Raw genomic sequence first — 17,870 nt, 5'->3', positions numbered from 1 at the left:
GTGTATCAGGAAAGACAAACATTTTGACAGACTAATGGGGCTAAAGTTGCCAGGACCTGATGATCTGTGTCAAGCTGTCTTAAAGAAAGCATCTGCAGAGATATTTGCTGAAATGTTTCAGAACTCACTGAATTCTAGGAGGATTCCAGCAGATTGTAATACTGGTAATGTGATGCTCTGAAGAAGATGGAGATAAAATCCGGGAAACTGCATACAAGTTAGCCTAAGGTGGCTTTGGGAAGTTGCTGGAAGTCCATTATTTTTATGAAAAAAAAGACACTTAAAAGCTTAATGGAATCCAACACAATCAACACGTTTGGGCAAAAGAGAAATAATATTTGACAAATTTGTGAGAGTTCTTTGAGGATGTAACAGGCAAAGTTGATAAAGAGGAATCCATGTCCAAATCATTGTAAACTCTGAACAGAACTGATTCCAGAATGAAACCTGTGATAATGGGAACTGCAGATGCTGGAGAATCCAAGATAATGAAATGTGAGGCTGGATGAACACAGCAGGCCCAGCAGCATCTCAGGAGCACAAAAGCTGACGTTTCGGGCCTAGACCCTTGATCAGAGAGGGGGATGGGGTGAGGATTCTGGAATAAATAGGGAGAGAGGGGGAGGTGGACCGAAGATGGAGAGAAAAGAAGATAGGTGGAGAGGAGAGTATAGGTGGGGAGGTAGGGAGGGGATAGGTCAGTCCAAGGAAGACAGACAGGTCAAGGAGGTGGAATGAGGTTAGTAGGTAGGAGATGGAGGTGCGGCTTGGGGTGGGAGGAAGGGATGGGTGAGAGGAAGAACAGGTTAGGGAGGCAGAGACAGGTTGGACTGGTTTTGGGATGCAGTGGGTGGGGGGGGGGGAAGAGCTGGGCTGGCTGTGTGTTGCAGTGGGGGGAGGGGATGAACTGGGCTGGTTTTGGGATGCGGTGGGGGAAGGGGAGATATTGAAGCTGGTGAAGTCCACGTTGATACCATTGGGCTGCAGGGTTCCCAAGCGGAATATGAGTTGCTGTTCCTGCAACTTTCGGGTGGCATCATTGTGGCACTGCAGGAGGCCCATGATGGACATGTCATCTAAAGAACGGGAGGGGGAGTGGAAATGGTTTGCGACTGGGAGGTGCAGTTGTTTATTGCGAACCGAGCAGCGGTGTTCTGCAAAGTGGTCCCCAAGCCTCCGCTTGGTTTCCCCAATTTTGAGGAAGCCACGCCGGGTACAGTGGATGCAGTATACCACATTGAAACCTTGTGGGATACCGCTACCATGAGAAACTGCCTTTACCTTGTGTTGATTTTGGGACGGTGGGGGATTCATAATCACTGTTACTTAATTTAGGTGGTTGACGATTTATTGCAATTTTGCTGATTTTAGTTTGAGAAGCAGCAGTTTAGATATGGAATAATATTATGCAAAGAAAGGATGTATTTGACTCGTGACAGATGAGAATACCGTACAGATCTCAGAGCTGTTCTTGGAATAGAGGAGGCAGCGCACTCCAACAGTTCAATGGTCCTATGTATTCTTGTAACAGTCTTGGTGGTCTTGCTATCAATAATCTTTGCTCCTCAGGGGGAGCCCCCATCTTCTCCCAAGAGGATGGTTAGCTCATCTCTCTGGATTTTCTTGCCAATCCCCTCTTGTCACTGTTAATATAACCTTTATTTTGAGGCTGGCCATCAATGCTATGCCATTCATCTGCCTAATGGCTATTGGTCAATGGCCATGAGACAGCTACTCATAATTCAGTTTCCCACAGTACTCCAGGTATGGTCTGACGAAGGACCTGTACAGTTGGAGCAAGGCATCCCTGCTGTTATACTTGAATCCTCTTGCTATGAAGCCCAGCAAACTGTTTGTTTGCTGCCATCACCATCTGCTGCACCTTGATTTTGGTGATGGTTTACAAGGATACATGTGTTTCCGTGCACCACCACAATCTGTCATCATTCAGATAATAGTCTGTGATAACACCGTGTGAAGCTGGATGAACACAGCAGGCCAAGCAGCATCAGAGGAGCAGGAAATTTCACGTTTTGGGCCTAGATCCTTCTCCAGAAAACTTAATTTAAATTTAAACTTAGCAGGCCAAGCAGCATCAGAAGTTTAAATCTGTGTTCATCAAGCTTCACACCGTGCTATCTCTCTCTCTCTCCAGCATCGGCAGTTCCTACTCTCTCTTGGTAATAATCTGTCTTTGTTTTGCTAACAATGGGGATAAAGTTACATTTAACTGCATTATACCTTATTTGCTATGCATTGCCTAGTCACTCAACTTGTCTACATCACATTGAAGCAACTCTGCATCCTTTTTAGAGCTCATCTTCCCACCCAACTTTGTGTAATCTCCAAACTTGGAGATATTACATTTAATTCCCTCATGAATTAATAGTATATATCTTGAATAGCTGGGGCCCAAGCCTGAGTTTTTGTGGTAGCCTACTAAACACTGTTTACCACTTGAAAAAGATCTGTTTATTGGATGTGAGTTTGCTCACTGAGCTGGAAGGTTAGTTTTCAGACGTTTCGTCACCATTCTAGGTAACATCATCAGTGAGCCTCTGATGAAGCGCTGGTATTGTGTCCCGCTTTCTATTTACCTGTTTAGGTTTCCTTGGGTTGGTGATGTCATTTCTTGTTATTTTTGTCAGGGGATGGTAGATGGGTTCCAAATCAATGTGTTTGTTGATGGAGTTCTGGTTAGAATGCCATGCTTCTAGGAATTCTCGTGTATGTCTCTATTTGGCTTGTCCTAGGATGGATGTGTTGTCCCAATCAAAGTGGTGTCCTTCCTCATCTGTATGTAAGGATACTAGTGATAGTGGGTCATGTCGTTTTGTGGAACATGAACATCAACTAGCCACAAAACGACATGACCCACTATCACTAGTATCCTTACATACAGATGAGGAAGGACACCACTTTGATTGGGACAACACATCCATCCTAGGACAAGCCAAACAGAGACATACACGAGAATTCCTAGAAGCATGGCATTCAAACCGGAACTACTTCAACAAACACATTGATTTGGAGCCCATCTACCATCCCCTGAGAAAAATAACAAGAAATGACGACATCAACACAGGAAATGACATCACCAACCCAAGGAAACCTAAACAGATAAATAGAAAGCGGGACATAATACCAGTGCTTCATCGGAGGCTCACTGATGTTACCTAGAATGGTGACGAAACGTCTGAAAACTAACCTTCCAGCTCAGCAAGCAAACTCTCATGCAGAACCTCAACCTGAGCTACAAATCTACTCAACTTGCTAAGATCTGTTTATTCTTACTGTTTCCTGTCCTGTAAACCAGTTCTCTAACCCCATTGTACACTACCCTCATCAGCTTTAATTTGATATACTTATCCTCTGTCACAGCTTATCAAATGTCTTCTAAAAGACTAAGTATACCACATTTACTGGCTCTCCCTTATACACGACCAGTTATATCCTGAAATTCCAATAGCTTTATTAAGTGTTCCTAAATCCCAGGTTATAACTGAAATTCCAGTAGCTTTATTGAGTGTTCCTAAATCCATGTTGACTGTCTGATCTTGTCACTCAGAAATTTTGAGTGCTCTGCTATTAAATCTTCTAAATGGACTTTGGCATTTTGCCCACTGTTGATACCTTCTCTCTATCTCCTTTTTTAAATAGATGAATTACATTTAACTACCCCCAATCCATTGGAACTATTCCAGAGTGAACAGAAGATGACCAATGCATCCACTGTTTCCTGGACCACTTGCTTAAATGATCTAGATGTAGATTATCTGGCCATGGCAATCTTTTTAGCCTTTTATCCCATTAATTTCCCCAACATCGTTTCCTGACTGGTTTCCTTTCGTTCCACCCTCTCACTTACCCTGACATCATTTTTGCAATGTTACAAGAGGCCTCCTTTAAGACATAACCAAAACGTATCTAATTGGTCATCTGTCTGCCATCTTTGTTTCTCATTATAACTTGTCCTGTTTCTGCCTCTCATGAACCTATATTTATCTTCTCTTCTTTCCTCTTCACATACCCGCAAGAGCCGTTAACAATCAGTTTGTATTTTCCTCCCAAGCTTATTTTTGTACTCCATTTCCTCCCTCTTGTCTTTTGCTGAAATCTAAACTGCTGCTAATCCTTGAGCCAACAGAGATAACAAAGTGTTGAGCTGGATGAACACAGCAGGCCAAGCAGCATCTTAGGAGCACAAGATGCTGCTTGGCCTGCTGTGTTCATCCAGCTCCACACTTTGTTATCTTGGATTCTCCAGCATCTGCAGTTCCTATTATGGCCAAGCCTTGAGTCCATTGCTTTTTTTTTATTTTGGCCAATTTGTATGCCCTTTCCTTGGATTGAATACTATCTCTAATTTCCCTTGCGAGACAAGGTCAGATTACCTGTCCTGTTTTAGTTTTGTGCCAGACAGGAATGAACAATTGCAGTTGTTCCATTGCAGTATATAAAAATAACTTTGTCTTTCTTTAGACACGGGTAAGCGCTCCCAATCCTGATGACCCTGAGGACTTCCCAGCTCTTGCTTGAAGCAACATTGAAATTTGTAGCTGGCATCGGTCTTGAAGAAAGTAAGTTTTGGCACATCACGAAGAGAGGCTTTTTGCTTCAGTGTGCAACACTGACTACAAGGAGTGGCAGTTGGCTTGCATCTACTGAAATTGGACTTTTCTGTTCACTACTGAATGTGAATAGACTTCACTCAATGTGTGTGGGTGAAAGATGGGTGGAATATGGCATTTCTCCTGAGTTTTCAGCACCTCACTTTGTGCTTACTTTGTGTGATTATTGGCAAATGTCTTAAACTGCTGAAGAGAGGTATATTTGATGTTTAAAAAATGCTATATATTAAAAATATTGAATTGTTTGCTTGATTTGTAATGGTTTCCCAAAAAAGCACACGGGTAAGAGAATGCAGCCTATATTCTGACAAAGATGGTCTATCATTTGGTATTTGTAAATTTTGAAGTAGTGCAGGCATGTTATGGAAGTGGCCTATTTTGGTGCCTATTCAGAAGTAGCTGCAATCGCAACTTTGAAGCCATTTTAAACACATGTGCACATGTCCTTGAACTGGAAAAGTTGCTTATTAGACCACAAATTCAGAAAACAAAAGAAAACCTTTTTCCCCCTCGTGTCAGTTTTTGGAAGCCAAGTGTTAAATTTGTGAAGTTTGGACTAACTTATGTAAAGGGGAAAGACTGCAAAATTTGCCTTTTTGGTAAATATGATTGTGAAAACTTGATAGAATAAATGCAGATTTGTTGAAAGTTAGTTATTTTTATCTTCATGTTGCCGTACATGGAGTTGAATTCAATATTATTAATGTTTACAGTATGGAAACAGTGAGGGATTGTCATGCAGCACTTTAAGTATGGCAGAGTGGCATCACCAAGTATACACTAAGAATGAAAACATTCAGGGGTTTGTTTTAAGTGGTTATGCCATTGTATGACTGAATAAAATCAATTACTAGTGCATTTGCTAGTTGTTGGTTTGAGTTGTCTTGCCAAAATGCTGTGTGGCTGAGGACTTTACAGGATACTTTGCGTTGTGGTAAGCTCTCTCTCGTCTTTTTCTCCCCCCACCCCCCCCCCCTAGCAGAAGAACCCTAAGTTTCTATCAGCATTTGAGTCCAGATTTTTTTGTGGGGTCTGCTACTAACCATTTTTTTTAAAACTAAACTATTCATGATTATCAATCAATGTTTGTGACAGTGCAGTGGGAGGAAAATGTGGTGGATTTCGTGTGTGGGCTTGCAGGATGAGGATGTTGAGTTTAACAAAAAAAAAACTTAAAAGCTGCCTCCTATTTATCCTTGAGCAACAATCCAGTGAATGGCATAGCACACTTATCTGATTGAGTTAAAGCACAACGTTCTGCCTGAATCTAATTAATATTTGGCAGTCTTATCTGTCAACTTTTTGGCTTTCCAACTGAAGCATTCTGACAGACGTTCTAGTTTGGGAGCACTTCATATGTAACAGACTGACTTCAATTAATGTGAGAACCAGAACAAAGCTGCAAGATGGATTTGAAGCTTAAGGTTGTACAGAGGTCCTAATGCATTCAGTAATTTGAAGTCAAAATCACTTGAGTATCTAGATTAGATTTATAGATACTTTTGATCAACCTGTGAGGTACATTTGCATCCTTACCTCTCGGCTAGATAGGAGATATCACTTTGACCAAACATCATTATGTATTAATCCAGTTTAGGGCCTGTTTGACAATGTCTAACTTTTTTATTTTTGGTAAATGATATCTATTTGAAGTCATGAGCTGTACCACTATTACACTCTTGGGGATACATGCAGCTCAATTTTCTGGACCAAGTAAAAATCTTAAAACAAAAATTGTTTCACACAGAACCTTTAGTAACAGCAAAAAAGATTTAAATCTGAACTCTACAATAGGATGTTTCTAAGAGGGTTGGTTTCGGGGGGCGGGGGGGGTGCAGAAGAGAGAGAGAAATGCGGAGCTGTCAAAATTGGTGATGGAGTCCATTTTGACAGGCCCAGTAAATAAATAAAAAGTTGATCTTGTACTTTCAATCACTTAAATTGACCTGACAGATGACATGTGCCTGTACAGGTCTTGATTTTATTAGCTTGGTTTTATTAGCCTGCTTTACAAATGGGATGAACGAAGAACGATGGGTTTTTGCACATTGCAGTGTGCCAAAGTGATAGTTCTGCTTGATGGAGGACAAACTTTCCATTTGCAGTAAACAAATTCCAAATTGTCACAAGATCTAGGACAATTGTTAAATTTCATTTATTTTTAAAATGTAAGATACTTGGAGTTTAAAGAGATTTACTGATCTTTAACAACTACTTCGGTCATATAGGAAGTTGAGCTAATTGAGTCAGCTTGGCAGGTTGTGTGGGGGGGGTGGTGGTGTGGAATCTTCCACTGAACCAGTTATTTGAATCTCCCATTTTTGTTGGAGTGGAGTGATTAAAAATCAGTTAAAAAATTAAATCTCATTCTAAATGAATGTAAATACATAAAATGCTATGTTTATTTCCTGTCAAAAGGTTTATATACTGCATACCATACATTTCTGTACAAAATTAAGTTTTTTTAATATCTACTAATATATATATATAATCAATTCCAGCTTTGCATTGCAATGAATTAAACATTAACAGGTTAAACCACAGAAAAGATACAATTCCATCATTAAAAAAATACCCTTCACACAAATTAAAGTACACCAGTTATACTGGATCAGATTCCAGTCTAGACTTTAACAGAAGCAAATGCAAATTATCCAATCAATTTTAAACTCCTAATTGTGCAGTACTGTATGCTTTAACATGAATATACAAATTTGTAGCAAGTTACAAAAGTTTCATCTTACAGTACTGTACCAAACAAGTGCACATATCCAATCCACAGCACTAACTGTATAGCTAAAAATCCATTCTTGAAGACATTCACTTCAAAAACTGAAAATACAACTCATTCATGCATATAAAAATATTATACTTCTAACCCAATTTGGGTCAGATTTTCAATTTCTTTCCAACAGACAACAGCACTCTTACTGCTCCAAGTCAACTCTACCATAACAGGTAGAACATCTGTCTAAATACAAGGTCACTTGGCTTTTAAGTTTCCTTAAACAATGTTTTTGAAAATTAATAACCATTCATTTTAAAAGAATGAATTAATGGTATGTTTAGTTTATATGAAATAATCTTAGTACCCACTCATTACATATTCTGCTCATTAAATAACGTAGTGACTTTAAAGTAGTTTACAACTCTCAGATATAAAAGTTAAGATTTTGTTTGCTATGGACAGTGCCTTGTGTAGAAGGTCACTTCTTGCTTGGGGTATTTTGCATTCTCATCAATAACAACATTGCAGGTTTTATTTTCAAATGCATAGAAGATGGCTTTTTAAAGCATTTAACACAAGTAGAAAACTACTTCAACTAATGAGATTTAGAGTTGCAGGAGTGGCCACCTGATATCAGAATACTCAATTCACAAACTGATCAAAATAGCAACTTTCAAAGTCAGAAGTTTGATTCAATTTAAACTAATTTCAAACTTTTTTCAGTATCTAATTCCTTCATGATCACTTATCTGGAAAATGATAAAATGGCTTGTAGTTTTCACTCACCACAACTATTTTGTTGTGCTTTCTACTTTGGCTATAAGATGGTGTTTAAAGGCTCGCCTTCTGCTTCACAGATCAGGTACAATACGTTGTGCAACAGGAGGGTAGACACTCACATTAAAATGTTCCTTACAGTTCCTTTTAGTACACCAAGTTGCAGAGATCCATTATCACCATTACTTGTTATGTTGTGGACGTGGAGTTCAAGGTCAATACTATGATTTTGAAGGATTCTTCTGGTGATGTGTAGGGGTGCTGCTCTGGAATAAATTCCGAGTTCAGTATGAGAGAAAAATCTCATTCTCCAAATTCCTCCACAAATGTTCGAGGTATCACTTCAAAGTGTGAATGTTAACGGAGCAATGGTACTTTACTGCTAATAGTTGAGTGATTTTAAAAACAGAATAAATGTTAGTGCATAATAGAAAACCAAAGTTTAGGGTGCATTTTATAAGCTTATTGTACACAGAATCAGAATTAATTCAGGAAATTAACCAGTGTATGGGGTGAGGGGGGAGGGGCATGGGTGAAATCAAAAACACAAACAGTCTTTGATACAAAGTAAATGATCCTACATTTGCACAATCATAAATTGTTCAAAATCATTCTTGGTGCATGGTGCATTTGTCACAACTTTCATGAATGGAAGTCAAGGAAGAGAGGAAAATAAAACCACGAATGTCAGCTGAGGACAAGATCACACTTAACTGCAGTGCCTTTTTAAAAGGCATTAGGCCTTCATAGTAACGAGTAAATAAGCCTTTTCAGCCCTTTGCACCCCCAAAAAAGTGAAACAAAAGGCTTAAGGTGAGGTATCCTTTAGTCAAATGGATTCGTTGATCAGTTTCTCCCATGCCTATTGAGAGGGGTACACTACTTTGACAAACCAACAAAATTTAATTTCTGCATTCTAAATTTTTTTACATACTTAATTTCAATCATTAATTTTCAGCAAGCTGGGATCTAAACCTGCAACTGAATTGCATTTGTTTTCATATTTACAAAATAAAATGGAGCAGAAGTGTCATTCTAAATGTTTGGTTCCTCTGTGTTCCTGAAGGATGGAGACAATGATACTAAAAGGCAACAAGTTTTTAAAAAGTTGATGCTAGAGGTAAAACTAGAATAAAACAAGAACAAAGCAACATGTACTTGCACCTATGAAATTTAATAATGGAAAGCGGTCAAAGAACTAACCAGTATCTTCCAGTACGAGACAAATGTTGGTAATACAAGACCAGGATAGACCTTATGGCGGCAAGGCATAGGCTCAAATGCATCAAAACAGTAACAATGCAAGTTTAGTACAAATATTAGTCCTTAAAGTTACACAAGATTATACATAGAGCATTGTTTAAAATTAAATTGTTATTGAATATGTACACTAATTGTTGGATTTACACTTTTTCTGCATTCTTGAAGCAAAATTAATGTTCTTTACAAAACCTTCATGCACAAAAAAATTTAAAGGTTTTGTGTTTTTTGTTGTTGTAAAAGATTTAACTTTATGTACTATGGGGAAAAAGGGTTTTTACTTGAGTCATAGCACTACAGTTAACATTAAATGTGAAGACCTGGGCATGGTCACATTACAGGTTAGGCTGTGTTTATTGTGAAAGCCACTACTGGGTGAATCAATGATCATGCACACACGAGAACAAAATGTCAGCCAGCTGATGCCACCAGCCTTGCTTGCACAACCACCATTTTGGCACAAGGAAATGGATCACATTAACATTGGAGGGAGGAAACAAACATAGAAGCAGCACAGGGAAGGGCCCTCCTCAGGCAACGGAGAGGCCTGGGTAGTGGGTGAGCATAGGGGAGGGAGGAGGGGAAGCTTTATCATCAGCCCCAGGTGCTGCAGACACTTAATGCAGCCCATTGCAGCCAGCTGAAGTCTAGCTGCACTTGTCTTTACCATTTTAGCAGTGTAATCATTTAGAATATGACATCATTTAAACAAATAAGAGACTTTTTTGAGTTTTTAAAACTTGTTTGGTTTTGTGATAAGGTTAAGATCATTGTCAGGTTAGTTTCAAGGAGCTGTAAGTATTGCTGGATTACAACAGAGGACCTAGTTGGAGATGTCAGCTGGAGTTACAGAGAAGAGAAAGATTAGGAAACAGCTTGAAAATGATTGAGGTACTTCTAAATAAGCAAGCAGTGACTTTGAGAACAGCAGTTAGAAAATTGATTCTTGTGAATTTTGTTTTAAAATAAGATCAGGGTGGTGGTTTAAATCAGGACAGGGAAACTATATAGTTCAACTAGCTTAATAATAATTTACTATGAAAACTACATGTACAAGAACAGGTAGCAATATCAATACTCATTATTCTATTTGATATTCATGAAATTGTAATGAATGTGAGGAATTTGCAAGCATTTTGCAAAGCTTCCTTCACCAGACTGTTCTGGGCCCAAATAACCAGGAGGTATTTCTGGATGTGGTACACAGAAATGAGGGGGACCAAATGGTCTAGGTGACTGTGGGGGAACATTTGATTAAGTGTATTATGGTATAGGTTTTACATTAGCAAAGGCAGACTGCCTAATGAAAACCAAATGGATGCTATATGCTTGAAGGTGTTGGACAAGGCTAGGATATTTGAAGAATTGCTTTTTTAAACAGTGCTAACAAAATATCAGTTGAAGTAGAGAAAGAATTAAGTGAAAATTGTTAGGAAGATAGTTTTTTCCAGAATATCATTACAATTGATGAGGTTTGTAAGGTATGTTTAAGATGCAATACAAAACACTAAGTTAAAGAGGGTCTTGTGACTTCAAATTATTTATAAACAAGCTTTGAGCTAGATGCTTGATAAAGAACAAAGTTTTCACAAGGGAGTAAAGGGAAAGGACAACTGTGGCAAACAGACATGCTAAGTCAGAGTGTGTCTGGAGCAGATGGAAAAGACAGGAAAAGAGCAGCAGTTGGTGTGTTCAATGGAATGAACAGGCTGTAGTTTGAGCTACTAAAGCCTGATGTGAGACACAAATGTCCTATTGAGAAAACATTGGACACTTGGACTTGTCGATGCTGTCCATGCCCTTTACCTCCATTTGTGAAAACTTTGCACTTTGTCAAGCAGCTGGCTCAAAGCTAGTGTAAAGCCTGTTTGAAATAGTCACATGACCTCCTTATTTGTTTAATATGCAAAGCAAAACATTACAACTGAGGTTTCTAAGATAATGATGGCCAGTTTTTCCAGAATATATTCCTAACAATCTTGACTTGATTCTTTGCAGAGGAGGAACCACCTGAGCAGGCTTTATTGCTAGTAAGAGATTTAGGAAGTTCTGAAAACTTAAGGAAGGCCTTCAACATTATCACTTGAATGTTTTAATTTGATATGTGGAAAAGTGAATCCAATAGAAACTGGGATTCTTTGCTTTAAGCATGAGTTCTATAGAGAGTGCAATGTGTGCCAAGCATACAAAAAGAGGAATAGTTCAATAGTTTCATTATGATAACTGCAAGAAAAACAGTGGGGATAGCACAATGCTGAACATAACCTTCCAATCTTGCCTAGATAACGGGGGAAAAATTGTCAGGATTGGAGAGTAGTAAATGTGATATTCTTATTTGTGAGATGATGTGAGGCCAGTCACTTCGACATCAAGTGGTTAGTAATGTTTTAGAAACAATAACTGGGGAAAAAATTAACTAAGCTTTGAGCCTGTTTAAGGGTAACCAATATGGATTTGTAAAAGACAAATTATGCTTGACTAATCCAAATACATATTACAATGAAGTAACTAACAAGGATGATGAAGGGAATGCAATGGATGTTGTCTATATATTTTCTAAGGAAGTGTTTGACAAAGCACAATGTCAAGGCTGGTTATCAAAACAGGCTGGTGCAACAATGCCAGCCTGATGGGACAGCTCGAGCTATAGCATGGTAATTCAAGTTGACAGTTTTTAAAAAAAAATGGCACTCATTCTGCATCCCACCCAGCCCATGTAGACCTTTTCTTCTCAATGTTTGAATGCTTTGATTTGTTGTTAGTTCAAAGAACCCTATGACAGTGAAGGAATGGAACTATATTTTCAAATCAGGATGGTGGACGGGTTGGAGGGAAACTTGCAGGTAATCCTGGTCCTGCCAAGTAGTAGGGGTCAGAAGTTTGGAAGGGATGTCAAAAAAGCATCATTCAGTACATCTTGTAAATGGTATGCACTGCTGCCAATGTGTTTCAGTGGTAAAGGGAGTGAATGTTGAATAGGGTGAATGGAAGGCTAGCTTTGACCCAGATGGAATCAAGTTGTGTGTTTTTGAAGTTATCCAGGCAAATATTCTGTCATGACACAGTGGCAAGCACTGCTGCCTCTCAGTGCAAGGAACCCAGGTTCATTTCCACCCATGAGCAACTGTCTTTGTGGAGTTTGGACATTCTCCTTATGTGTGCGTGGGTTTTATCCAGGTGCTCCAGTTTTCTCCCACAGTCCAAAGAGGCACAGGTTAGGCAGATCGATCATGCTAAATTGCCAATAGTGTCCAGGAATGTGTAGGTAGGTGAATTAGCCGTGGAAATACAGGGAATAGGGTAGGGATCCTGTTTAGAGGGTCAGTTGGACTCAATGGGTTGAATGCCTTCCACACTTGGAGTTCTTATCACATTTCGTGATTTACATCTTTGTGAAGAAACTTTGGGGAGTCAGGTGGTGAGTAACTTGCTTCGGCATTCCCAGCCACTGACCTACTGTTGTAGCTACACTATTTATACGGCTTTATACGTTCAGTTTCTGATCAATGATCACCCTCAGGATGTTATTTTTTTAAAAAAAAGTGTGGGTATTATTGACTAGACCACTAGTTTTTGTCATCCCCCAATTGCCCTGGAGAAGCTGTCATCTTGAATCAGTCCTCGATGTCTTGGAACACTTACAGTGCGGTTAGCAAGGGAGTTTAATTTTGAATCAGATTGTAAAGAATCAGGGATGTAATTCTATTGAATGTCAGTGAGTAGGATCTGTCTGCTGCTCTTTGCAGTTTTTGGTAGTAGCAGAAAGCGGGAGCAGATCATTTATTTTAAAAAAAAAAGCACTAGAGGAGTTGGGTGAAAGTAGTAGCCTGGAGCGATTGTAGGAGAATACTGGAGAATAACAGACGATTCACATATTTTAGAATTATTGTAAGATGCCCAAACACACTCTTTCCCCCAGTTCCTTTCTATAGTTTGCATGTTTCTGATATTGATATGAAATGACTTATTAGGAAGCTTCATCATATTTCTTCACCCCCCCAACAACCCCACTTCCTTCTCTCCTTTTCTTGACATAGTACTGACCATGATTTTATTCAAATAGCGCATGTACTACAGCTACAGGAGAAGTGTAAAAACACAGGGCAGAGTGCTTAGGGAGGGTAGCAAGGTTCATAGCTCAATATACTAATTTAAATTGAACTACTAAAGAATATTTGAGCATGAACATATTCCCTAAAATATTTTACAATAATGAAAAATGATAATTTACTGCTAGACTTTTCCTATGCAGGAATTGCCACAGTATGCAACATCCATTCCCTTCTTTTCAACAGTATCTAAAGTATTTCAAGTTATGGTACTTGACAACACTGCTTTCACTTTGTCATACAAAATACAGACCAAAAAGCTGACCTGTTTCAGTTAGATTTTTAACAATTATTTAGACTGTTTAGTTTTATCTAGGCTCCTGAGTTGACAATACAAACTTTTAATAAGTAGATAATTGAGAATCTACTTCATTTTTCATATGAACTAATACCATTTTAAAAACTAATTTTTCACTAATTATACTTTATAATACCCAAGAGAATACTAGATATAGTACATTAAAATGCTTTGTTAAAACGTACCTGCAGAATTCATCTTACCTCAGACTATTGTTTGCAGCCATGGATCTGGTTGTCCGTTTGCCCATAGGGCTTATGCCAGGAGCAGCACACGGATTAGAAGGCTTGCAACTCTGTGTGCTAGACTGCAGTATTATCCTATGTTTGTATGCAGTTAAAATGGAACAGAAATACACAGTCTGCATTTAAAAAGTCAGCAAATTGCTTCAGTTAAGATACAATCTGATCATCATGCCACAGAGTGAAACAGCTACATTGCTTATAAGTTGCTACTTGCAGGTTAAATAAAAAGCTGAATAATGCAATTATAAATCACAATTTAATTTTGTGAAATTAGATGTATATTAAGTACAGCAGGCCAATTCAGACATCTTAAGATATCCTTAAACATAAAACATTTTAATTACATACATTTCACATTTTAGAATTATTGTAAATGCCCAAACACAAACTCTTCCCCCAGTTCCTTTCTATAGTTTGCATGTTTCTGATATGGATATGAAATGACTTATTGGGAAGCTTCTTCATATTTCTTTCCCCCCCCCAACAATCCCACTTCCTCCTTCTCTCCTTTTCTTGAGATGGTCAGTACTATGATTTTATTCAAACAGTGGCAAAGGGTCTTTAGAAAATGCTGATTTAACAGCTCAACTGAAAGGCACCCTTACACTGTACAGTTCTCCATCATTTAGAAATTGGCAAAGAAATGGCATATGGAAAATCTGGACAAAATGGGAGGTGATGCATTTTGGATAATCAAATTCATGAACGAATTATACAATAAATGGTAGAACCCTTAGCATCAGAGAGATCTGGTGGTACTGATCCCCAATTGTGGCAACACGAATGGATAAGGTGATCAAGATGGCATACAGCACTCATGCCTTTTATATTCGATGCCCTGACAAAAGTTGTCAAGTCATGTTACCCCTGTACAGAACTTTGGTTAGGCCACATCTGGAATACTGCATGCAGTTTTGGTCACCACACAACCAGAACGACATGGATGCTTTGGAGAAGGTACGGATAATGTTTACCAGAATGTTGCCTGATCTGGAGGGTTTTAATTATAAGGAGAGTTTGCATAAACTTGAATTGTTTTCACTGGAAAGACAGAGGTGGAGGGGAAACTTGATAGAGATCTACAAGATTATGTGAAGCATAGATAGGGTGGCTTGTCAAAGGCTATTTCCTAGTGGGAAGGTTAAATACTTAAGAGGTGAGAGATAGAAAGTTTAGGGGAGAAGTGCAGGGAAAATTTTTCATCCAGAGGGTGTTAGGTACCTAAGATACACTAGTGGGGAGGTGGTGGAAGCAAGCATGTTAGCAACATTTAATGCACATCTTGATAGGCACATTGGCATGATGCCAACAGAAGAAATAAACCATCCATCGACAATAATTACTGGGTCTAATTAAGCACTAGGAATTGGTCCAGGCTCAGCTGGCCAAGACCCTTTTCTTGTCATCTATTTAATTGCATTGTATCATTCTGTCTTGTACTGTCTACTACCTATCTTTTACTTCATTGCAAGATCTTTTTCAATTATATGCTTGTTGTGTGTCAACCGATGACTTTCTAATTTGGAGGCATGACTACTACTTTAAAGCAAAACCTGACATAAAAGATGTTTCATGTCAAGTGTCCAATATTCTGTCTCTTTCTTTTTCTTTGAAAATTTGATAATTTAACTGGCTGTCAACAAATTATTACACCTAAATAAAGTGATGACTAAATTATAATGTTGCTTATATTTAGATTTGCTTCAAACTAGTTCTTTGAAATGTGAAAGCTTGTGAAATTAATTCCAATCTAAATATTAGATAAGATTAGACAAGGTAATCTCTAAAGTTTATTAAAAAGATGAACTTTTATTAAACACCAAAATTAAGCAGTACTTTAATGAAATTAAGTCTAAAAGCAAGATGCTAATACTAAATTATTTCTAGACAGAATTCAAATTTAAATACTGTGCCCATCTTAGTGATTAGAGGGTCAGGTGAAGACATGATCTACATATTTGCCTCCAAGGCATGCAGCATCCTGATTTGGAACTATATTAATTATTTCTTCATTGTCACTGGATCAGAATTCTGGAACTCCCTCCCTGACATCACAGTTGGGCAGCTGACTTCTCGTAGGCAAAAGTGGCTCAAGGTGTTTCACCTCCACCTTCTCACGCAGTTAGGGGTGAGCAGTAAATGCTGCCCTAACCAGCAATGCTAATATTACATGAATTAATAAAAGTAATCAATTAGCTTTATGTAATTTAAGTTGAACTTAGAATTCCATGCACATCTGACAGAATTATAGAATTAGGCTACAGAAGAGGCCTTTTGGCCCCTTGAGTCCAAACCAACAAAACTATGCTAAGTCTTCACTAGTCCTACTTTCTACTCTTCGGCCCACTGTCTTGTATATTATAGCATTGAGTGCTCAATCAAGCAATTTTTAAAGGTTGTGAGCTTTCCCAGCTCTACTAACCTCCCAGGCAGTGCATTCCAGATTCCCCGACTCTCTGCGTGAAAGTTATTTTTGCTCAAATCACCTCTAAATTTCTTTTTAACCTTAAGTATAACCCCTTATTGACCCTTTAAAAAGGTGAACAGCTGCTTTTTATTCACCCTGCCAATGCCCCATAATCTCTCAGACCTCAATCAGTTTCCCTCTTTCTTTTCTGGTCATTTTCCTTGGAGCAGAGCTTATCTAGCATCTCTGCAAATATAAAATGTTCCACAGGCAACATCCTGGTGACTCTCCTTTGTACCACTTCCAGTTGAATTATGGCTTTCTTATAGGTATGGAGTCCAGAACTGCACACTGTACTCCAGCTGTGATCCAACCAAAGTTATGTACAGCTCCAACATAACCTCCCTGCTCTTATAATCCATGCCATTACTAATGATGGCAAGTATCTCAAAATGCCTTAATTACCCTATTAACCTGTCTTGCTACTTTAAGGGATCTGTGGACAAGCACATCAAAACCTTTTTAGTGTTCCTCTAAACTTCCTACTGTCTTGTCATTTGTTGAGTACTTTTCTTATCTTGTCACTTCTTCCAAAGTGCATAACTTAACATTTTTCAGGATTAAATTCCATCTGCCACTGATCTACCCTTCTGACCAATCCACTTACATCCTTCTGTAACCTCAGGTCATCTTCCTCACTATCAGACACCCAGCTATTTTTTGTGTCATTTGCAAACATACTTATCCATTAATCCCACATTCCTAACTACATATAGAACATAGAACATAGAACGTTACAGCACAGTACAGGCCCTTCGGCCCTCGATGTTGTGCTGACCTGCCATACCAATCTGAAGCCCATCTAACCTACACTATTCCATGTACATCCATTTGCTTGTCCAATGACAACTTAAAGTTGGCGAATCTACTACTGTTGCAGGCAAAGCGTTCCATACCCTTACTACTCTGAGTAAAGAAACTACCTCTGACATCTGTCCTATATCTTTCACCCCTCAATTTAAAGCTATGCCCCCTCGTGCTCACTGTCACCATCCTAGGAAAAAGGCTCTCCCTATCCCCCTATCTAACCCTCTGATTATCTTCTATGTCTCAATTAAGTCACCTCTCAACCTTCTTCTCTCTAATGAAAATAGCCTCAAGTCTCTCAGCCTTTCCTCGTAAGACCTTCCCTCCATACCAGGCAACATCCTAGTAAATCTCCTCTGCACCCTTTCCAAAGCTTCCACATCCTTCTTAAAATGCGGTGACCAGAACTGTACAGAATACTCCAAGTGTGGCCGCACCAGAGTTTTGTACAGCTGCAGCATAACCTCTTGGTTCCGGAACTCGATCCCTCTATTAATAAAAGCTAAAACACTGTATGCCTTCTTAACAGCCCTGTCAACCTGGGTGGC

General features: G+C 38.8%; 2 protein-coding genes across 9 annotated transcripts in view; one reads left to right on the top strand and one right to left on the bottom strand.

Annotated features, from left to right (window-relative positions):
- Positions 1–5,489, top strand: part of zgc:103482 (intracellular hyaluronan-binding protein 4) — a 55,828-nt gene extending 50,339 nt beyond the window's left edge. For all 3 annotated transcript variants that reach the window (XM_048527602.2, XM_059644615.1, XM_059644616.1), the window contains one exon: positions 4,483–5,489. In XM_048527602.2, the coding sequence (XP_048383559.2) occupies positions 4,483–4,539 (57 nt within the window). In that variant the 3' untranslated portion in view covers positions 4,540–5,489. The remainder of the gene's footprint in view (positions 1–4,482) is intronic.
- A 1,530-nt stretch (positions 5,490–7,019) lies between these two features.
- LOC125451001 (dual specificity protein phosphatase CDC14C-like) overlaps positions 7,020–17,870 on the bottom strand; it is a 109,737-nt gene continuing 98,886 nt past the window's right edge. For 2 of the 6 annotated variants that reach the window (XM_048527597.2, XM_048527598.2), the window contains exons 14-15: positions 14,007–14,123; positions 7,021–8,402 (exon numbers count right to left, since the gene is read on the bottom strand). In XM_048527597.2, coding sequence (XP_048383554.2) covers positions 8,255–8,402; positions 14,007–14,123 — 265 coding nt within the window. In that variant the 3' untranslated portion in view covers positions 7,021–8,254. Of the gene's footprint in view, positions 8,519–14,006; positions 14,124–17,870 lie in introns of those variants that run through there. The other 4 variants (XM_048527599.2, XM_048527600.2, XM_048527601.2 and 1 more) reach the window with 4 other exon arrangements.

The sequence above is a fragment of the Stegostoma tigrinum genome, chromosome 3 (genome assembly GCF_030684315.1).
Source record: "Stegostoma tigrinum isolate sSteTig4 chromosome 3, sSteTig4.hap1, whole genome shotgun sequence".
NCBI classification, from domain to species: Eukaryota; Metazoa; Chordata; class Chondrichthyes; order Orectolobiformes; family Stegostomatidae; genus Stegostoma; species Stegostoma tigrinum.
This window is presented reverse-complemented; position numbering and strand designations above follow the sequence as displayed.